This window comes from Notechis scutatus, chromosome 14 (genome assembly GCF_049901735.1).
Source record: "Notechis scutatus isolate UNSWTSFEM ecotype Mainland chromosome 14, rNotScu1.2, whole genome shotgun sequence".
Classification (NCBI taxonomy): Eukaryota; Metazoa; Chordata; class Lepidosauria; order Squamata; family Elapidae; genus Notechis; species Notechis scutatus.
Genome location: NC_142022.1, coordinates 8,964,546 through 8,985,912, shown reverse-complemented (window position 1 = coordinate 8,985,912; position 21,367 = coordinate 8,964,546). Strand labels below are relative to the sequence as shown.

The following is a 21,367-nucleotide window of genomic DNA, read 5'->3' as shown; positions in this document are numbered from 1 at the left end:
GCAGGGACTGCGCTAGGACAGACGGAATGGGAAACTTTGCAAACTTAATAAAACTTGAGCTAAATGAATTATTGCCTTTTTTTTCCTGCCCCAGGATTTTAAATGCGATGCAACTATTTCGAGGGTATTTTTGACCTTTTTTTTTTATTTAAGAAATTTTTTTATCTGGAACGGGGCGTGGGTGGGTGTGCTGGAGGTTGTGTGTGTGTGTGTGTGTGTGTGTGTGTGTGTATATTTATACATATATATGTGTGTGTGTGTTTGTGTGTATATTCATGTAAATCTCTATTCCTCCTTTCCACCTACCTACCTACCTACCTACCTACCTATCTATCTACAGTGCCTGCCTACCTGCCTACCTGCCTACCTGCCTACCTGTCTATCTATCTATCTATCTATCTATCTATCTATCTATCTATCTATCTATCTATCTATCTACCATGTTAAAATTGCACACACACACACACGTATAATGCACCCTTTTACCTATCTAATGCATAGAGACGTACACCCATGCATCTAATCCGGATCCACTCCGGATTAAACGCTCCCCTCCCCTCCCATGGAGAGCCAGAGAGGGGGAGGGCGGGGGAGCGATGCGCGCCGGCGCAAAACCGCGCTGCGCCTTGATAGCCTCGTGGGAGTTGCGCGTTCGTTTGCTCCGGGTTCGCGTCTCTTTTCTTCTCTCCGGGTGAGTAATCCGGAGTGAGACCCTTTTCTACTTTCTCCTTTGCAAGACGCTCCTTTGCAACAGCGGCGTTTTCCTCCCCTGCTTTTTCCAACACCCCAAATTGCCTCCCCCGCCAAAAAAAGCCCACTTTATGCCTTTAAAAATAAATGCAAATAATAATATTAATAATAGCAAAGGCGTGTTGGGAAAAGAAAAAAAAAAACGGATAGGTCCCGCCCCTATGCAGAAAAATAATCCCAATTATGCTGTTGCAACGTGGTTAAATTCTTTGCTGAAATCCTTCGTTCCTAACTACGCTGCCCTTAATCCAGAAGACTACAATACCCATCCTCCTTGCTAGCATTTCCTGCAGAGAATCGTGATAAAATCTTAGTTGCTTTGATTCGAAGTTTCTTGTTTTTATTTCCACCGGGGTGTGTATTAAGCATTAATACGCTAAATAAATAAATAAATATTAAGTACTAAAATATTTAATACTTGAGTAGTGGGGGTTGGACTAACTGATCTCCAAAGGTCCCCTCCAAGTCTGTTATTCCGTTAATACGAAATTATCTAATATATATGGCTAGTCCTCGTGCCATAAGCTAAAGAAATGAATACCTAAATGTAAATATTTATATTGTAGGGTTTTGTATCTTAAATTGCAGTGTTTTGTGTCTGTAGACTTACAAACGTCTTGTATTTACAACATATTTGTAAATATTTTTAAAATATTTTGCTTTTTTGTTTCGAGTCTCAGGTCTTTCATATGTAAACGGAAGGGAATGCAGTGATGTTTAATAATAACAAATATCTTTATGATTAATGGGTAATAATATTGTGGTTGGTTCAGCCAGAGGTTTCGCCTGTTATTTTTATAAGAATATTTAAGGTCACAAGATGTCAGGTTTTTTTTTAAAAAATATTGTTAATATTAATGTTATTATTTTAGGGTGTCCTGCTAAATCCTGCAAAGTCACCAGAGCGAGATGTGAGTAGGAAGGAGAAAATATTTTAGAATATAATCCTTGCTAAAGATTAAGCTGCAAGTTAACTTACTTTGCACACTTTCCCTGCACAGTTTTATGGTTAGTTTGATTTAAAAACAACCCTGGCAAAGGTGCATAATCACACTATTATGTTTTTTACTTACTCAAGTTAGCCGGGCTGAGGGAAAACAAGCTTGCAAAAGGTGGCAGTTATTAATCCTAGATTGTTCTAACCTGGTTTGTAGGTTAAGATACGGCCACGACAAACCCTGTTCCCCGGGCTCAAAGAAGCTGGTTAAAGCGAACCCCTTGAAACAGTCGGGTGGTAAGAGTCGATCAAATGTATGAATTAGGCACGCAATTAAACCGTGTCTGGGATTTTTGCATGCCAAAAAAATGGGAAGAGGAGTGGAAAGGAGGGAGGAGGAAGCAGTGAAGAAAGGATAGGCAGGAAAGGAAGGAAGGAAGGAAGGCGTGGAAGGGAGAGATGGAGGAGTGGAAAGAAGAGGGGGAAGAAAAATTGGGAGGGAGGAAGGGAGGAGTGGGAGGGAGGAAGAAGCAATGAATGGATAGGAAGAAAGGAGTGGGACGGAGGGAGGAGTGGAAAGAAGAGGAGGAAGGAAGAAAGTGGGAGGGAGGGAGAAAGGGAAGGAAGGAGTGGGAGAAAGCAGGAAGCAATGAATGGGTAGGAAGGAAGGAGTGGAAGGGAGGGAGGGAGGGAGAAAGAAATGAAGGAAGGAGAGGAAGGGAGTGGGAAAGAAGGGAGGGAGGAGGAAGGGAAGGAGGAGTGGAAAGAAGAAAGGAGGAAGAAAGAAAGGAGTGGGAGGGAGGGAGAAGGAAGGAGGGAGGGGAGGAAAGAAGGAAGGGCCTTTTCCTGCTCTGTGGAGTCGTTGTTGGTCATAAAACGTGTCCATCTATTTCCCCCTGTTTTATGGGCTCTGGGTCTTAACCCAAATTTGCTTTTTCAGAGCTTTTAAAAAAGGAAATCTTTGTTGGAAATCTCCCCCTGGATATCAAAGAGGTGGGTTTACACCATTTATTTTACGCATAGGTACCACAAACCCACATACGCAATAGATAACATTACGTAAGGGACATAGTTAGTCCTTGACACACGGCCACAATACAGACCAAAATCTCCGTGGCTAAACAAGCAAGAATTGTAGGTGAAATTAAACAGTCTTTGTAAAAATACTACGATATGACAACGACTCTCAGGGCCAAAGGCTTTATTAGTTTTTAGCCCAAACTCTCATATAATTTAATCACCGTCCAGAGTCCTTCCTTGAGAGGGACATGAGGGCTAGTAACATGAACTATAAACATAAAGAGATAAAAATTGCACTGCATATCAAATATTCATGGCAGCTGTGCAATAAAACTGTCGCAGCCCATCGAAAATGGATCCATTGGGGTTTACTTTATTGATTATTAGCTCACGGGCCATATCAAAGGGCAGAGTTCCAGCCACAAATTATGACTAAAACCTGATCAAGAACAATTTAAAATGAAATTGGAATAAAAGACAGTTTCAAATGAAATTGGAATAAAATGCAACCATTTCATACAGAGATAAATAAGATATAATACAATCCATTTGGGATGATATTCATCCTTTGCTGTCTTGGGGGGGAATAAAAATCTTCTTTAAAAAAACCCAGATGAGCTTTGAAACTTTTCAGCCTAATCATTCCGATCGAGGAATCTTAAATTTTAATTTTTGTTTTTTTTCCCGGCGCTGAGAATCCCTTGTTTAAAAAAAGGTTTTAATCTATGTTTCCCTAATTTCTTTTTTTTAATTTTATTATTTCTTCATTAGGAAGAGATTGCCTTCTTATTCAAGGATTTTGGAATCAAATCTTTGAAGAAGCACAGTAATTCTTTCAAATGGTAGGCCGGCGTTTCTATTCATACATACATACATACATACATTAAAAAATCCTCAAAATGTGAATTATTTTGAGGGCAGCCAGAATGTCCGTTGATAAGCAAGAGGTGGTGTTGAGCAAATCGGGCCTGATTGGACAACCATTTGAAACCACAACGGCTCTGAAAAAAGTGACTTAGGATCCCTCCTCACACTTACGACCGTTGTGGCGTTCCCGCCGGTCACGTGGTCAAAACCCAAGCTATTCGTCGTGTATTCAGACGGTAGCCACGTCCCGGGATTAGTGATCCAGTTTGTGACTTTCCCAGCCAACTTCCAACAAGGGAAGATGCAGGATTCGCTTAACAACTGCAGGATTCGCTCAACGACCCCACCTCATTCGCTTAAGAACCGCGGCGAAATTTGGAAAGGGCTCTTTTTAAGAAGGCACACACACACCCCTTTTTGCTTAAGCGACATAAGTTCCATTCCTGTGTCGGTCGTAAGATCGAGGACGATCTGGCTTCGTTGATCTTCCTTCCCTGCTTGCCACAACAGCCCTGCGAGGTAGACCAAGGAGCTAAAAGAACGAGCTGGTTTTCCAAGGGAAAGCTAGGCAGGGCTTCCCCTCCTGCCGGATGTCCTTTTGCTCAAGAGGGGCTGAGGATGATGGGAATTGGGGGCGATGGGGATTGTGTCCTGTTTTAAAAGGGCTCCCAATTTGGAAAGGGTTTTTTTTTTCTTTCTTCAATTTCTTTTTCAATCTTTTTCCCCTCTGTAGTTTTGCATTTCTGGACTTGATGTCCCCAGAAGCCGCGAAATTAGCAATCCAGCTTTTGAATGGACACTTCGTAAAAGGGAGACCGATGTCCGTCGCGTTTTCGGAAAACAGGAAAACCCACGAGGTTGCGAAAACCATCCCTCCGATGCCGGTAAGCCACGATTCACCTCCTTAGAGCTCACTTTCTCCCTCCCCGCCCCCAAAAAGCTGATTTTTGGAGCCTTTAAACAGATTTACAGAAAGTCCTCGACTTAGAACAAGTTCATTTAGTGACAACACTGAAAAAAAAGGATTGTTTTTCTCAGACTTAACGACCTCAAAATAGTGACTTATGACCGTTTTTCACACTTGCTGTAGGCTCAGTTGCGGTCTGTAAGTTGACCATTTTAAACAGCTAAATTTTAATATTGTCAGAGGGGAAATCCATTATATGGATTGGTTATATTTTTATTTTTTAATGTATTTTTTGGTAGCTTTTGGTTAATGCGTTGAAGTTTAAATTGTTTTATAAACCCAGAAACAAAATTCCTTTGCAATTTTGGGGTCCTTGCTGTAGGCTCTGGGGGAAGTGGATGCTAATTCAGCTTCAGTACCAAACGATGGTTTGTTTAATCGTAGTTTGCTGAAGCAGTCACGAAGAAGGGGATTGGGCCGTTTTAAACTTTTAGAGCAATGGATGGTTTGTAGTTCTGGATTTATTCCCTTACAAATATCTTTTTTTAAAAAAATTGCTTTTGTAGGATTTGGAATTGGTCCCACCCAGTGAATATGGATTTACCAATGGTACGAGATAGCGATCTTGTTCTATTATTGTTCTATTAATTATTATTATTATTATTATTATTATTATTATTATTATTATTATTATTATTATTATTATTATTATTATTATTAAATTATTATTATTAATTATTATTATTATTATTTTGATCCTGGTAAAAACCAGCCTCATACCCTATTTTTGATTAATTAATTGATTTTTAAATGCTGTTTTAAGAACATCTGGCTGAGGGGCAAGAGCTTGATTTTTCTTGGTGGCGATTTACGCGGGTGCTTAGCCTTGCTGGCCTCAAGGCTCCAATTTGTCGCTGCTTCTTTTTTTAACCTCACCAAAGGTGCCACCCATAACTCCCCTGTAAATCAGAGGGCCTGCTATGCTGTCCCCATGGAAATGAGGTACGTTGCAAACGTGGGGAGGAAAAAAAAATGTGAGGTTTTTTTTTCCCCCTCCTTGGTGATAATTATGAATTTGGCGACAGGTTTTGGTGGGAATTGCGTTGCATCAATTCAATATTTTGCACCGAGGAGCTCATTGGCCGCGTCCTTAACTCGTTTCCCGAATTCTCCTACATCCCTTTCGCTTCGGACGCCTTCAAAAATTTCTAGGCGACTGGGGGGAGGGTTCTTCTAGATGACCTGGAGGGGTCCCACCCTCTCTCTCTCGCTTTCCCTCTGCTTCTTGTTTTATTTTCCTTTGCAGAAGTTCATTTTCTGTTCCACGTGCTGAACGGCTGCTTTGGAGATGCCAAGTGGCTCGTTTCCGTGGCCGGCGTGGCCGCAGGGGAGGCGGGGCTTTTGGTGACGGACACGTTCCCGATGATGCCGTACTTCTGGGGCATGGTCCTCAACGAGGTTTGCAGGGTCGACGCCCGAAACTCCCAAGCGGAGGGCTTCCCTTCTGTAGACCCCTCGCGACAAGAGACAGCGGCCCCGTTTCTTGGAACCCTCCTCATGAGGGCTAGAAACTTGACCCGTGCTGCTGGGGGAGCAGCCGTGGCCCGTTTCCAAGCCCCATGAGGGCTAGAAACTTGATTGGTGCCCCCTAGGGAGCAGTTTGCTGGTTTTAGAGGCTGCAATCCTTATTTTTTGGGGGGTGGGGGTGGGGGTCTTTGCAGGAAAGCTGCAAATCCATGGAGAAGCTCTTCACAGCTTTGGCTGAGGCCGAGGCCAGCTTGCCCTTCCTGGCCAAAGAGGAGGTGCAGAGCGGGACTCGGTGCCTGGCCCAGTGTGACATTGGGGAAGAGAGCAGCGCCTGGAACAGGTGAGGGCGTCCCTGTCCCGTTTGGGGATCAGCCCAGAGGGAGGGAAAAAATAGAGGGAGGGAAGGAAGGAAGGAAAGAAGCAAGGAAGGAAAAGGAAGGAAAGAATAAAGAAGAGAAATACAGAATAAGGAAGCAAGCAAGGAAGGAAAAATAGGGAAGGGAAGGAAGGAAAAGAGGCAGGGAGATACGGAATAAGGGAAAATAGAAGGAAAGACGCAAGGAAGGAAAAGGAAGGAAGGAAAGAAGAAAGAAAGAAAAAGCAGAGAGATACAGAATAAGGAAGGAAGGAAAAATAGGGAAGGGAAGGAAGGAAAAGAGGCAGGGAGATACGAAATAAGGGAGCAAGGAAGGAAGGAAGGGAAAAATAGAAGGAAGGAAAAGGAAGGAAGGAAAGAAGAAAGAAAAAGCAGAGAGATACAGAATAAGGAAGCAAGCAAGGAAGGAAAAATAGGGAAGGGAAGGGAAGGGAAGGGAAGGGAAGGAAAAAGGCAGGAGATACGGAATAAGGGAGCAAGGAAGGAAAAAATGGAAGGAAAAGGAAGGAAGGAAAGAAGAAAGAAAAAGCAGAGAGATACAGAATAAGGAAGCAAGGAAGGAAGGAAAAATAGGGAAGGGAAGGAAGGAAAAGAGGCAGGGAGATACGGAATAAGGGAGCAAGGAAGGAAGGAAAAAATGGAAGGAAAAGGAAGGAAGGAAAGAAGAAAGAAAAGAGCAGAGATACAGAATAAGGAAGCAAGCAAGGAAGAAAATATAGGGAAGGGAAGGAAGGAAAAGAGGCAGGGAGATATGGAATAAGGGAGCAAGCAAGGAAGGAAGGGAAAAAATGAAGGGGAGGAAGGAAAAGGAGGCAGGGAGAGGAAGACGGGCACAAGCAAACAAAGAGGAACAAAGAAGGAAAAACAAGAGGAAAGAAAAAAAATAGGAGAGGAAGAAAGGTAAAGGAGGAAGGGAGAGAGAGGGAGGAAGGGAACAAGCAAGCAAGGAAAAAGAAGAGGCAGGAAGGAAAAGAAGGAAGGAATAAGTGGAGAAGAGAGAGGTCAGAGAAAAAAAGGAAGGAAGGAAAGAGAAAGAAGAGAACAGATGTTTGGCTCTCTCTATCCCCCCCACCCCCTCCAGATGTTGGGTGCTGGGCCCTGTGGGCGACCAGGCCGTGGTCTTCTTTGTGGACTTCGGCCGCTGCACCAGCGTCCCCCTGAACTCGCTGCGGAAGCTGGACGGGGAGGAATTCTGGGAAATCCGCCCGTTGGCTCAGCCCTTCATGCTGGAGGAAGGTAAGGTGGCTGCTGGCTGGGGGATTCTGGGAGTTGGAGTCCACGTTCTCCAAGCCTGCTAGCTGGGGGAATGATGGGAATTCGGAAGCCATCCTTAAAGCAGGTCAGCTTGGGGGATTCTGGGAGCTGAAGTCCAACCATCTTGGATGTTGCTACGATTGGGGAAACACGGCTTTGGATGTTTTAATTCGGTTTATTAGCGGCTTTGAGAAGTGGGTTTTGGGAAATCCATTTAAAGAGGATTTTTTTTTCCCCCTGGGTTTTGTAGGAGTTTTCCCCCCACAAGACATTAGAAGGCAAATCCTGGTAGGAAAACTGAAAGGACCTTCTCAATGGGAGGTAAGCGGAGAAAATACTCGCCCCATAAATCAGGATTGCAAATTATCAAGTTTCCACATTACAAATCCTGGCTTGTTTTAAAGAAGCGAACCAGAACAGCATGGGGGAGGGGGGATGAGGGGGGGGGAAATCTGGTCACAGCCAGCAGAGTTTGACCTCAAATATAAGCTTCCTTCTGGAATCCTGGTTTGTTGATCTCACAGGTGGTTCATTCAGAGTTGTGGGTCCAAAAGTCCAAAATAATAATAATAATAAAAAGGTGCCATTTCACAGCCAGCCTTGGGGGTTTTGCTGAATCAAAAGAGTTTTGCAAATTTTTGCAACGATTCAGAAAGACAAAACCAGCGTTTCCTGGACTTGCAAAAAAAACACCAATTGGCCGATGGTGAATCGTTTTGTGCGTCTACCAGTGTAAAAGGGCTGGGGCTGTTCTCTCCATCAAACTCGCCAAGAAAGCTGCAAAACTTAAAATAATTGCCCTGTGCAAATAAATACAATTCTGCAATCAAATTATTATTATTATTTCCCTACCTTAAGGACCAGCAGCTTAAAATAAAGTCAAAAGTCACTGCCCAAAACACACATATTCCAAATTCAGCGGAATTTTCGTCCCCGAGTTAATTATATATTTATGAAATATTAGCTGGGTCGGCATGACACCCAGCCAGATGCAAACCAGCCGCACAATGGTGCAACACACAACATTGTAAACAATTTAACACTTTTTTAAAACTTGTTTTACAGCCGCACATTTTAAAGTTTGTTGCCAAAACAGGCTAAGAAGTTGTGGAGTTGTGAAGTCCGCTGCATCCCCTGCAATCTTGAAGTACATCTAATTTTCTTCGTTGGGAAAAAGTTGCGGTTTCATCGTCCCGAAAAATAAAGTGTTTTGTTTTCTAAGTGAGGCCGGTTTTTTTAAAAGTTGGTTTAAAAATTGGTGGAGGGAGGGAGATATATTAATTTGGTTGCTTCATTGAGGCCTTAAAACTTTGTGTTGCAAAGGGGGAGAAAATTTTATTTTTCCTACGGCATTTTTGTCTTGGGACAGCTGGAATTGTGCGGGATGTGTAAGTAGAATGCGGGGGGGAATTACATAAATCTGTATTTTGGCTGTTCTGTTGCAACCTTGTTCTCTTTAAGTTTGTTATTGCAATTAATTGATTAAAAGGCTAACTGGATCCAGAAATTGGCGTGTTTCTTTTCCTTCCATTATAAAAATACACTTTTCAGCCAACGCCAAGCAGACGCGATCAGATTAAATTAAAAGAAAAATAAAGCTGCTGAGTGGTTTTTTTTTCTTATCGTTTTGCTTTTCTCTCCTTGGGCAAAGGGGGATTTTATTTTAGGAGTCTCTGCTCTTGGAAAAAAAAAATTGAGTGTATTTTTATTCTGCTCCAAGGCCAGATTATTATTTTTTTTAATTCTGAAAGATGCCTTTCCTTATTAAGATGGTTTTGAATCTTATTTTTAAAAATTGCACTCGTCTGAACAGACTTCAGATCTGGAATAGGTGTGAAATGCAGAATTGCTAGAGAAGAACCAATAAATCTTACATCGGAGTCTTTGGAAATAGCTAGAATTTAGGGGGAGGTGTTGAATTTCTAGTCCTCAAGAGGGCAAGATCAACCTCGACTCTAGGGAAGTAGCGAAGGGGCTTATTGTCTTATTTTCCTTTTTAAATTAAATTTTATCAGGCATACACTCCCGAGTGACGGTGATTTTCATACACACGATGAAAGGCTCAGCAAAATTGGATCCTTTTTTTTTTTTTAAGAAAATGGATTAGATCTGGAAAGATTTCCCCCAGATCTCCCCGCTTGGGGGCTGCTGCAGATTAATGTGGCTTTTTCTCTCTCTCTCTCTCTTTTTGCTAGCATTTAATCTGCTTTTTAAAGGGCTTCAACATCTTTTCCAAGCATTTCTGGCTGTGAAAATGCAATTACACCTTCTTGCGCGGATGGTTGAAACAGACCGGTACCCGTGCCTGGTTTTTTTGGGGGAAAAGAGATTTTTCTAGCACCCACCAGATTCTCTCTTCATCTCCTTTTCTGTAGCCGCTCTTCAGATGGCCGGACTGGGGAATCTGAAGCGAGGAATCTTAAGCAACCCGGTGCAATTTCGTCCTCCTTTCGCTTTTCAATGTTTTATCGCTGAGAATTTGAACTCCGTTTATCTTGAGAAGGGCGTGCAAACATTCCTCGCTTAACGACCGGCTGTTTCCACAACAGTTCCACGTTACAACAACAACAACAAAAAACCCCTCCCAAAAGTTACTTATTAAACCCGTCCTTGAAGTTACGACGGTCTGGTCACAATTGCATTTTACAACCAGTTGCAACATTCCACTCAAGCGGCCAGTTAAGTTTTGCCAATTTTAACACCCCACTCGGGACAAATCGATCCGCTTCACAACTGGGGGGGCTTGTTTAACAACTGCAAAGACTCACTGGTTAAAAAAAAAAAGTTTCCAAATAATAAAACCAAAAAGTTAGGCCACATAATGAGGGCTCCCTCTCCAAAAATCCTATATTCCCTTGGGGTCATTAAGTGAGGACTTGGGAAGGGACAATAATTCTACCTTTGGTAAGACGTAGGGTCTCCCTCTTGGGCAGGGGGTTGGACTAGATGACCTATAAGGTCCCTTCCAACTCTGATTATCTGTTAAAGAGTTAATGCAGAGCTGAAATTGGAAGCTTGCTTTTTGGGCCATTTTTCCTCTTCTTTTTTCTTTCTTTTTTCCCTTTTGGCCAGCTAAGAAAGTGGCCGGTTTTGGGAGCCAGAAGGAAGAAATTTTATCGCTCGGGTGAGTTTCGTGCAATCCTTCCCTTCCCCTCTCGTCCTCGCCCCCTTTTCTCCCGGACAGAGATACCACCAGATTCCCCCTTGAAATTAACAAATGTAATTGTTCTCCAAAGATACATATTTTTTTTCCCCCATAAGACATCCATCATACACTGTAACCCAAAAAAAAAAACCCCAAACCAAAAGGAAAAAAAAAAGGGAAGAAAAGAAAGGAAGGAAAGAAGAAAGGAAGGGGAGGCAGGTCGGGGAAGGGGAGAAGAAGAGGAGGAGGAGGAAGGGGAAAGACGTGTACAGGAAAATAAGAAAATAAATTAAATCCAGCGTGGAAGGAAAGAGGCCATTGTTGTGTGTGTGTGTGGGGTGTGTGGGTGTGTTTGTGGGTGTGTTTTCAAGAACTGCAGCAGAAGAAGAAGAAACCGGGGAGATTCCGGCCAGAAGAGAGGAGAGAAATTCCATTTTAGGTGAGTGTGGGTTTGTGTGTGTGTGTGTGTGTGTTCTTTTTCTCCATTCTTCTCCGCCCCCATTTAATAAGAGCGAGGAGGGGGAGCCGATCGCCGGCCAGCGAGGGTCCGAGTGGGAGTCGGGGGCTGCTCACGACTGGAGAAGTTCGTCAGAAGTCCCACCCAAGAGGCGATCGGAGCGGCTCTTCCGAAGAGCTGGCAAAAAGGCGTCCAAGGAGGGAGGGGGGAAAAAATGTCCTTCCACAGCATCCAGAGAGGGGAGAGGGGAGGCGTCCGTGGGTGGGGATGGGTGGTGGAGGGAGGGGGGTGAGGACGATGGGATCCGGTTCCCTTGGGCGCCGCCGCGGCTAGCCGTCTTCCTTGGGGGGCGTGTACCAGCCTGGGGAGGCAAAGAGACAAAAAAGTGAGTTTCACGAAAGAGCCGCGGGCGAGGAGAATAGAACCGCAGCGTTGGAAGGGGCACCTGGGAGGGCGTCTAGTCCAACCCCCCCCCCCCCACTCAGGTGGGAGACCGTATAGCGTTTTGGACAAAGGGTCGTCCCATCTCTTCGTAAAAAACATCTAGCGTGGGAGGAAGGAAGGTTAGGAAGGAAGGGAAGGAGGAAGGAAGGAAGATTAGAAAGGAAGGAAGGGAGGAAGGGAAGGAGGGAGGGAGGAAGGTTAGAAAGGAAGGGAGGAAGGAAGGAGGAAAGAAGGAAGGAAAGGAAGGATGGAATGTTAGGAAGGAAGGGAGGGAGGAAGGAAGCAAAGAAGGAAAGGAAGGAAGGAAGGTTAGAAAGGGAAAGGGAGGGAGGGAGGAAGGAAGGAAAGAAGGAAGGAGGAAAGAAGGAAGGAAAGGAAGGATGGAAGGCAAGGAAGGAAGGGAAAGGGAGGGAGGGAGGGAGGGAGGAAAGAAGGAAGGAGGAAAGGAAGGAAGGAAGGAGGAAAACAAAGAAGGAAAGGGAAGGAAGGAAGAAAAGGAAGGAGGGAAAGGAAGAAGGAAAGCAAGCAAGGAAGGAAGGAAGATCAAGAAGGAGGAAGGAAGGAAGAAAGAAGGAAAGCATAATAACGGAGTTGGAAGGGACCTTAAAAGGTCTTCTAGCCCAACCCCCTGCCTAGGCAGGAAACCCTACACCCCTTCAGACAAAAGAGTTGTCCAATCTCTTCTTTAAAAACTTCCAGTGTTGGGACATTCACAACTTCTGGAGGCAAATTCAGGAAATTCCTGATTCGAATTGGAAGATTCGACGACACTAGTTGGGGGTGTGGGGGCGTGTTGGGGTACAGGGGGTCTTCGGCGTCCGACCGTCCCCGCGAGAGTGGTCAAGCCTTACCGTTCTTCTCGTGGATCTGGACCAGCGATTTGTAGGACTGTTGGGCTCTTGTCAAGCTGTACTGATTCTGCGGGGGGGAAAAGAAGGGAAAGGTTTTTCAGGAAAAAGAAGAAGTAAGAAAGACTCACCCGACAAGAGGAAGGAAAGAGAGAAGGAAAGGAAAAGAAAGAAAGAGAAGGAAAGGTGGAAGGATTGGGGGAGAGGGAAGGAGAAGACATTTGAGAAGGCAGCCAGGAAGGATAGGGAGGGAGGGAGGGCGGAAGAAAATTGAGAAAGAAGGCAGGTGGGAGGGAGGGAGGGAGGGAGGGAAAAAGAAAGAAGGAAATTGAGAAGGCAGGCAGGAATGAAGGAAGGAAGGAAGGAGGGAGGAAGAAAGGAAGGATGGATTAGAGGAAGCGAAGGAAAAAAGGAAGGATGGATTAGAGGGGGAGTGAAGGAAGGAAGGAAGGATGGATTAGAGGAAGCGAAGGAAGAAAGGAAGGATGGATTAGAGGGAGCGAAGGAAGAAAGGAAGGATGGATTAGAGGGAGCGAAGGAAGGAAGGAAGGAAGGATGGATTAGAGGGAGCGAAGGAAGAAAGGAAGGATGGATTAGAGGGAGCGAAGGAAGGAAGGAAGGAAGGATGGATTAGAGGGGGAGCGAAGGAAGGATTGGGGGGAGAGAAGGAAGAAATTTGAGGAGGTAGGCAGGAAGGACCTGGAGAGAGGAAGGGAGAAGGGGAAGGATGGAAGAAAATTGAGAAAGAAGGCACAAAGGCAGGGAGGAAGAGAGGAACGGAAGGACATTGAGAAGGAAAGCAGGAAGAAGGTAGGAAGGAAAAGAGAGGGAAGGACGGAAGAAAATTGAGAAAGATGGCAAAGCAGGAAGGAAGGGGATAATAGATAAGATAGGATGGATGGAAATTGTGATTGATAAATGAGAGGGGATGGATGGGTAGATACAGAGATAGGGAAGGAAAGAAGGAAGGAAGGAAGGAAGGAAGAAGAGGGAGGAAAGGAAGATACTCTGCCGCCACGTACTTTGTTTGCGCCAAACTGGACTCTGGCTTTGCCTTTGACCAGGGTGGCGCTGATCTGCATGATGACCGACTCCACCGAGTAGGCGCTGCTCCAGCCCTGCGGAAGAGGAGGAGAAAGAGGAGGAGGGGTCACCCTGGTGAGAGGGAGGGGTTTTCCCCAACCAGAGGTGAGGATATGCACACACACACCCTCACGGCTGCTCCCCCCAACCGTCGGCTCACCTGCTTGGTCAGAAGCTCCATGCAGATGGCTCCTCCTCCCAAGACGTACCTGGAGAGAGAGAGAGAGAGAGGAGGGAGGGAGGGAGATTGGAAAAGAGAGAGAGAGACAAACCCAAGATCCCTAAAAGAACCCAGCAGATTTAAAGAGGGAGGGAAATGATCTATTTATGGCTAGGCTGCCTTTAGAGACCCCAGGCTGGAGACTAGGCCTTTTGGGGTTGTTGTTTCGATTGATTGATTTGTATTTATCCCCCGCTTGGGAGTTTTGTTGATAAGAAACTCTGGGAGGTGGGCTAGGCTGAGAAAGGAGGACGGACTAGAACTCCCAAGTCCCCTGGGGATTAGTTCCAAGTCACCCAGCTGGTTTTCATGGCTAAGGCAGGACTAGAACTCCCACTCTCTGGTGATTGGTCCAGTCCCCCCAGTTGGCTTTCCTACCTAAGGCAGGAGTAGAACTCACAACCACCCAGTTGGCTTTCTTGCTTAAGTCAGGACTAGAACTCCCCGTCTCCTGGTGATTGGCCCAAAGTCACCCAGCTGCCTTTCATGCCTAAGGCGGTACTAGAACTCCCCGCCTCCTGGCAATCAGCCCAAAGTCACCCAGCTTTCATGCCTAAGGCAGGACTAGAACTCACCGTCTCCTGGCGATTGGCCCAAAGTCACTCAGTTGGCTTTCATGCCTAAGGCGGGACTAGAACTCCCCGTCTCCTGGTGATTGGCCTAAAGTCACCCAGCTGCCTTTCATGCCTAAGGCGGTACTAGAACTCCCCGCCTCCTGGCAATCAGCCCAAAGTCACCCAGCTTTCATGCCTAAGGCAGGACTAGAACTCACCGTCTCCTGGCGATTGGCCCAAAGTCACTCAGTTGGCTTTCATGCCTAAGGCGGGACTAGAACTCCCGTCTCCTGGTGATTGGCCTAAAGTCACCCAGCTGCCTTTCATGCCTAAGGCGGTACTAGAACTCCCGCCTCCTGGCAATCAGCCCAAAGTCACCCAGCTTTCATGCCTAAGGCAGGACTAGAACTCCCCGTCTCCTGGCGATTGGCCCAAAGTCACTCAGTTGGCTTTCATAGCTAAGGCGGGACTAGAACTCCCAGTCTCCTGGCGATTGGCCCAAAGTCACTCAGTTGGCTTTCATAGCTAAGGCGGGACTAGAACTCCCAGTCTCCTGGTGATTGGCCCAAAGTCACCCAGCTGGCTTTCGTGTCTAACACAGGACTAGAACTCCCAGTCTCCTGGTGATTGGCCCAAAGTCACCCAATCAGTTTCATGCCTAAGGCAGGACTAGAACTCCCAGTCTCCTGGTGATTGGCCCAAAGTCACCCAGTCAGCTTTCCTGCCTAAGACAGGACGAGAACTCCCAGTCTCTTGGTGATTGGCCCAAAGTCACCCAGTCATTTTCATGCCTAAGGCGGGACTAGAACTTCCAGTCTCCTGGTGATTGGCCCAAAGTCACCCAGTCAGCCTTCCTGCCTAAGGCGGGACTAGAACTTCCAGTCTCCTGGCGATCGACCCAAAGTCACCCAGTTGGCTTTCATAGCTAAGGCGGGACTAGAACTCCCCGTCTCCTGGCGATCGGCCCAACGTCAACGCGAGAGACTCACCCTCCGGAGAGTACGGGCGACACCACTCTTACGAAGGGGGGGTCGAAGGGGAAGTTATCCTGCAAAGAGAAGGGTGAGATGGGGGAGGTGGGGGAACTGAGCAAGAAGGGCCGCTGGTTCTCTTTGTGCCCCGGGGCCGTCGTCCGTCCAGACTGACCTTAAACGTGAAGTTGAGAAGAATGAAATCCGCCCCTTCTTTCTCTTTCAGGATCTGCAGGTCACTGTGCAAGGCGCTGTCCTCGTCCACCCTGCAGCGGGGAGGGGAAAAGAGAGACAAAAACAGGTTCCGGGGTCCAGGAAGCAATTAGAATCACCTCCAGGTCGTCCTCGGCTTACGACCCCAATTAAGCCCAACATTTCCGTTGCTAAAAGAGACATTTGTGGAGCGAGTTGTTGCTCCCGCCTTCCACCACCATTCTTGCCACCGTTGTTAAGTGAATCGCCACGGCCGTTAAATCGGTAACACGGTGGTCCAACGAATCCGGCTCTCCCATTGACTCGGCATGCCAGAAGGTTGCTAAAAGGGGATCACTGCAACCGTCATAAATACGAGTCAGTTGCCAAACACCTGAATTTTGATCGCGTGACCACGGGGGGGGATGCAGGTGTGGAAAAACAGCCATAAATCACTTTTTTTTTCACATCGTAAATTTGTACAGTCGCTAAACGAACCGTTGTTGTAAGTCGAGGGCTACCTGTGGCCTGTATTTACTCTCTCTCGGGTTCCAACGGGCGCTAAGCAAAGCGTTGTATGTCGAGGAACCACCTGTGTTCGACCTGTCTTCATTTTCAAAGGGTTTTATCGCTCGGTTAAGGGGCTTCCATGCGGAGACGGACGGGCACAGAGAGCGGATAAACCCAGCGAAACGAGAAACTTACTTCAGGAGCTTCACATTCCAGTCGTAGAGGCTGTCGTTCATGAGTTCGACTGCATAGTTTCCTGGGGAGGAGGGGGGCAAGAAGAGAGAGCTTACGAGGCAGGCCGAAGATGCCCCTCCCCAAAAAGTCCAGTGAGGAGGGAGCCCCCCCCCGCCCTCTTCTCCTTCCTCCCCCCCAAACGATACTCACCGCCTTTGAAACTTGCCGATCGGTAAATATCCCTGAGTTCCTTCATGAGCCGGTCGGTGGCCTGCACGGACCCAGACACCGCTCCCTGGTTGGTGGGGTGGGGGTTGAGGGGGGAGAGAAAGAGGAGGGGGCCATTGGATAGTCCCCGTGGGGTCAATTTGAGAGGCTCCCAGAGGTCATTTAGTGGGCTCCCAGGGCAGTTCGAGGAAGAAGTGGGGAGGGAGACTGGTTGGGGTGATTCTGAGGGGGCTCCCAGAGGTCATTTAATGGCCCCTCCAAGGGTCAGCCTTTAAGTGGGAGGACCGATTTTAACTCATTTTCAGTGCTGTTGGAACAGACACTAAATGGTCGTAAATTGAGAAATGCCCACAATGCAACAGGAAAGAGTCGGGACGCCCAAGACCGAGTCCTGCCTACTTCCCTCCCTCAATGATCCCCCCTTACCGCCCTCCCCCCCAGGCGACACGTACATTTAAGTAATCTTGCCTCTGATTCTTTTTGATTTTCTCAAGAATAGCCAAGTTCTCCTTGCCGATCCCGTCATCCTCCGCCTTCTTCCCTTCCACCGGCTCTTCCTCCTTCATTTCGTAGTGGTCCAGCTCTTCCGTGTCCTGGGTGCGAGGAGTGGGGTGAGATGGGGGGGTAGGGAGAGAGAAAAGAGAGGGTAGGAGTCAGCCCTTTCAGTGAGGTGGATTGGCTTTTATATATATATTGCAAGCCTCACCCCAGAGTAACCCTTGGAAAAATGATAGGTGGAAAGACAGATAGACAGAGCAAGCAAGCAAGCAAGCAAGACAGACACACACAGAGAGAGATTAGGAACGTGATAGATAGATAGATAGATAGATGGATGGATGGATGGATGGATGGATGGATGGATGGATGGATGGATGGATAGATAGATAGATAGATAGATAGATAGATAGATAGATAGATAGATAGATAGACACACACAGATAAATATAGATTAGGAAAGTGATAGAGAAGAGAGAGAGAAGATACACAGATAGATATAGATTAGAAAACTGAAAGATATAGAGAGAAGAAAAATACACAGATATAGATTAGGAACGTGATAGATAAGATAGATAGAAAGACAGATAGATATAGATTAGGAAGGTGATAGAGAAGCTATAGACAGATAGGTGGTAGACTAGATATAGATAGACAGGCAAAGATTGATATAAGGCATACAGATATACACAGATGAATAGATTAGGAAATGATAGAGAAAATAGATGATATAGATGATAGATTAATCTTTATTGTTACTTTTTTCAGTAAACACTGGCACACATTAAAAAAAATCAAATTCTTAGGCCTGTTCCAAAAGAAAATATATAGACATAAACATGCATTCACATGCACCTATGTATACCATACAAATACACATGCACACACACATGATGGGAGGCGAATAGGTTTAACAAAAAAAATACATAAATAAAATAGGGATAAATTTGGGGGCAACCCTTCAATCTCAGGAGGGGGTCACAAGCGGAGCGGCTACCTCGGGCATTTCCTCGTCTTCCTCTTCCGACGACACTTCTTCCTGCGTACTCTACGAAGAGACGGAAGAGAGGATTTCAGAGCTGGAGCGAGAGATTTCCCCCCCTTCCAGCAGACCTCTTGAAGTTGGTCTCCCAACAGGATCCGCGGATTCCAACTCGGCCGGCAGGATCTCCCTGCCAGTTCAAGGCCCCCAAACCGAGGGACGGTAGCCAGGCCGTCCTCTGACTTACGGCCACCATCGCAATATTCCCACCGCTAAGCGAGACCGTTAAAAAGGATTTTTTGGGGGACGGACACTGCAACTGTCATAAAGACGAGTCGGTCACTAAACGAGTCGAGGGATGTATGCTGCGGAGGTGCAACTCTGAGCCAGCGGCCCTTGTCTTCAAAGGCCCAGGTGAAGCCACCCACTCCCCAATTGCCCAGCTGGGGGGGAGGGGGGGCTTTGGGAGGGGGAAGGCTCACCTGTTCGGCAGGTAAGGGCTGGTCTAGCATCTCCACATCTGGATGCTGAGGAAGGTTGTAGAGTTTGCAGAGGTCAGAAATGATGCGTTTCAGGTGCTGCAGGAGCTGCCAAAGGTGGAAATGGGGGGTCAGGGCCAGCCGGACTTGCAACTGACCCCCCAAAATGCCTCCTCCCTCCCTCCCCCTCCCGCTGCCCGCTTGCTCACCAACGTGTTGCCCTTCTTTACGTCGGCCAGCCTCTCCAAGACCGCGGCCAGGTTGGGGTCGTCGGATTCCACCGACCAGATGGGGGGACGGCCGGATAAGCCTCCTGGGGGGAGACAAAGGGGGGTGTAATCAGGTCCCAGGCCAAGGGGGGGCAGGAGGAAGAGGATGCTTGGGGGAGGGGCTTTGTGAGGGATGGGAAGTGGGTGGGAGGTGTAGTCCAAGAAAGGGATACTGGGATTTTTTTTGGGGGGGGGGTAATTCAAGGGAGGAAGAGGGAGGGGAGGGGGTTGCCAGGAGGGGAGGGATGCAGGCATGGGAAGTGTAGTCGAAGGGGTGAGAGGGAGGGGGATGGGTTCTGTAGTGCAAGAGGGGAGAAGGGGATACTGGGGCAGGAAGTGTGGTTCAAGGGAGGAAGGGGACTGGGTGCCAGGATGGGAGGTGTAGTACAAGGGGAGTGGGGGAGAGATGCCAGTATGGGAAAGGTAGTCTTAAGGGGCGAGAGGGAGGGGATGCTGGGACAGGAGGTGGAGGCGAAGAGAGGAAGGGAGAGATGCAGGGATGGGTGCTGTAATCCTCAGGAGAGGGGTTAGGATGGGAGGTGTAGTTCAAGAGAGGAAGGGAAAGGATGATGGGATGGGACCTGCAGTCCAAGGGAGGAGAGGGATGGGAGGGGTAGTCCAAGAGAGGAGATACTAGCATGGGAGCTGTAGTCCAAGAGATGAGGGGAATGATGGGAATGGTAGTCCAAGGGAGGAAGGAATGGGACCTGTAGTCCAAGGGAGGTTTCAAGATGGGAGGGGGGTAGTCCAAGAGAGGAGAGCTACTGGCATGGGACCTGTAGTCCAGGAGAAAAGGGAGGGGAGGATGGGACAGGAAGTGTAGTCCAAGGGAGGAAGGATGCAGAGATGGGACCCGTAGTCCCAAGGGAAGTGAGAGAGCAGGGGGGGAGGCACCAGGAGGAGGGGCAGAGAATACTGGGATGGGACTTGTAGTCCAAGGGAGGAGATGGGAGGGTTTCAAGATGGGAGGGGTAGTCCAAGAGAGGAAGGGAGGCAGGAGGGATGGGGCCTGTAGTCCAAGGCAGACCCAGCACAAAACGAACCACCCTCCGACCCAACTTCCCTCCTGCTGGGTCGAATCCCAGTTTCTGGACTACGTGGCAGCCTCTTCTCCTCGGCGGGGGACGATAGGTTTTGGAGTCCCCGCCGAAGCCCCGCCCACCCCGCCTAAGCCCCGCCCATCGGGCCCGACAGGCCTCCTCCCCCTTCCCTCCCCCACCCCAGGCGGGAGGGTTGTTGTTGTTGTTGTTCCCCCCGTCCCTCCCCGCCCGCCCGCTCACCGTGATGTTGCCATGGATACGGACCGGCCCTCCCCGGCCGGCCCGGGCAGGAACTCGCAGCCCAGCTCGTCCGGGCAGGCGCGGGCGATGCGGAAGCGCTCGTGGCCGCGGTGGAAGATGGACTCGAGGAGCCGCAGCTCCCGCCTCAGCAGCGCGCGCCCCGGGCCCGCCGCCCCCGCCGCCCCGCCCGCCGCCGCGCCAGGCCCCGCCCCGCCCGGCCCCGCGCGCTGCATCGTCCCATCGAGCGGCCCGCCGCCGCCGCCGGGGACCCCCGCGTCCCCCCACACCGCAAGATGGCGGCCGGGAAGGGCCCACAGCCGGAAATGACGCCACCGCCGCACGCCCCGCCCACCGCCGGGCGGCTAGCGCGCGCGCAGCCCGAAGCGGAGGAGGAGGAGGAGGAGGAAATGCGCCGGAGCCCCGGATGGGGAGAGATGGGGGAAAAAGGCCGAAATGTATAGGCCTCTAACTACGCGACCTCCGTCGGCATAGCAACCGCCGCTTCCGGCCCTGGCCCGGAAGAGCGGGCGCCATCTTGGGGCCATAGAGGCGCCCCCTTTAAAGTCTAGGAACGTCTGAAAAGTAGAACGTGCCCGGCTTCGATCCACCATAGAGAGTGGCTCTCAGCGGGGAAAGAAGGGCCTCGCCGTTTTATTATAGCGGCCCCTGCTGGACGAGGGAGGAAAAAGCTGGATTGATTCAGCTGGGAGCAGGAATCCAGAAAGGGGCACCTTGTAGGTCATCTAGTCCAGCCCCCTGCCAAAGCAGGAGACTACGTTATATCTCATGATTTAACTGCTGAAATATTTATAGATATTTTAAGAAAATGCATAATTGGGCTGAGATGAGAAATTGCATCGACTGGGGACAGGACATATCCATATAGATTAAGACTGGGGGGGGTGGGGTGTCGGATGGGTGGTGGAGGACCCAAATAATTTGCAAGCGGATGTTTGCCGGATTGTAAAGATGCAACCGGGAACCCGATTTTTAAAATTCCAAGTTTGCAAAACAACAGAACCCAATGCATAAAGATTGTAACGCGACAGCTAAAATGTATTTCGGCTGCCCAGAGTCAATTGCAAGATAAATGGGATAAATTGTGCTTGGCAAGAGGAAAATGAAACCTTTGTGCGTTGCTAAAGAAACAAGAGGGGCTGGGAGTAGACTCATAATCCAGAAACCTTTCTACTCTGACCTAGGCTTCCTTAGGAAGCATCAAATGTAATCTTAGTCCCAGCGAAACCTCTTTTATATATTTCCATGGCTGTGAATTACGTTCATTCACAAGGCTTCACAAACAGTCTTTCGGGGGAAGGTTTATAAACCTTATCGCACTTGGAAGGTGGCCAGAGAACGAATGGCCAGACGCAGGGCAAGGCCAAACTTGACAAAGAG

The 21,367-nt window shown here is 48.0% G+C and overlaps 2 protein-coding genes across 2 annotated transcripts; one reads left to right on the top strand and one right to left on the bottom strand.

Annotated features, from left to right (window-relative positions):
• The first annotated feature begins 1,910 nt into the window (after nt 1-1,910).
• TDRD10 (tudor domain containing 10) lies at nt 1,911-8,860 on the top strand. Its single transcript, XM_087943720.1, has 11 exons — nt 1,911-1,984; nt 2,628-2,680; nt 3,479-3,549; nt 4,308-4,458; nt 5,048-5,090; nt 5,423-5,583; nt 5,694-5,939; nt 6,203-6,348; nt 7,466-7,620; nt 7,889-7,959; nt 8,704-8,860. The coding sequence occupies exons 4-11, from the start codon at nt 4,327-4,329 to the stop codon at nt 8,737-8,739; spliced, it is 990 nt and encodes a 329-aa protein (XP_087799846.1). The 5' UTR covers nt 1,911-1,984; nt 2,628-2,680; nt 3,479-3,549; nt 4,308-4,326; the 3' UTR covers nt 8,740-8,860.
• A 1,982-nt stretch (nt 8,861-10,842) lies between these two features.
• Nucleotides 10,843-20,325, bottom strand: UBE2Q1 (ubiquitin conjugating enzyme E2 Q1). The gene is made up of 13 exons (XM_087943815.1): nt 19,970-20,325; nt 18,630-18,733; nt 18,424-18,528; nt 17,957-18,007; nt 16,917-17,057; nt 16,447-16,531; nt 16,258-16,318; nt 15,536-15,626; nt 15,379-15,437; nt 13,776-13,824; nt 13,555-13,650; nt 12,536-12,602; nt 10,843-11,601 (listed from the first exon to the last, which is right to left on the bottom strand). Exons 3-13 carry the CDS (start codon nt 18,451-18,453, stop codon nt 11,570-11,572), a joined length of 762 nt encoding a protein of 253 aa, XP_087799941.1. The 5' UTR covers nt 18,454-18,528; nt 18,630-18,733; nt 19,970-20,325; the 3' UTR covers nt 10,843-11,569.
• Between the last annotated feature and the right edge of the window lie 1,042 nt (nt 20,326-21,367).

Excerpts from the sequence above, each read along its gene's own strand:
- TDRD10 (XM_087943720.1), top strand. The coding sequence starts at position 4,327 with ATGTCCCCAGAAGCCGCGAAATTAGCAATCCAGCTTTTGAATGGACAC. Across the intron at positions 4,459-5,047 it reads AAACCATCCCTCCGATGCCG|GATTTGGAATTGGTCCCACC; the intron begins GTAAGCCACGAT and ends TTGCTTTTGTAG. Across the intron at positions 7,960-8,703 it reads AAGGACCTTCTCAATGGGAG|CCGCACATTTTAAAGTTTGT; the intron begins GTAAGCGGAGAA and ends CTTGTTTTACAG.
- UBE2Q1 (XM_087943815.1), bottom strand. The coding sequence starts at position 18,453 with ATGCTAGACCAGCCCTTACCTGCCGAACAG. Across the intron at positions 18,008-18,423 it reads AGCCCTTACCTGCCGAACAG|AGTACGCAGGAAGAAGTGTC; the intron begins GTGAGCCTTCCC and ends GTCTCTTCGTAG. Across the intron at positions 11,602-12,535 it reads CCAGATCCACGAGAAGAACG|GCTGGTACACGCCCCCCAAG; the intron begins GTAAGGCTTGAC and ends TTGCCTCCCCAG.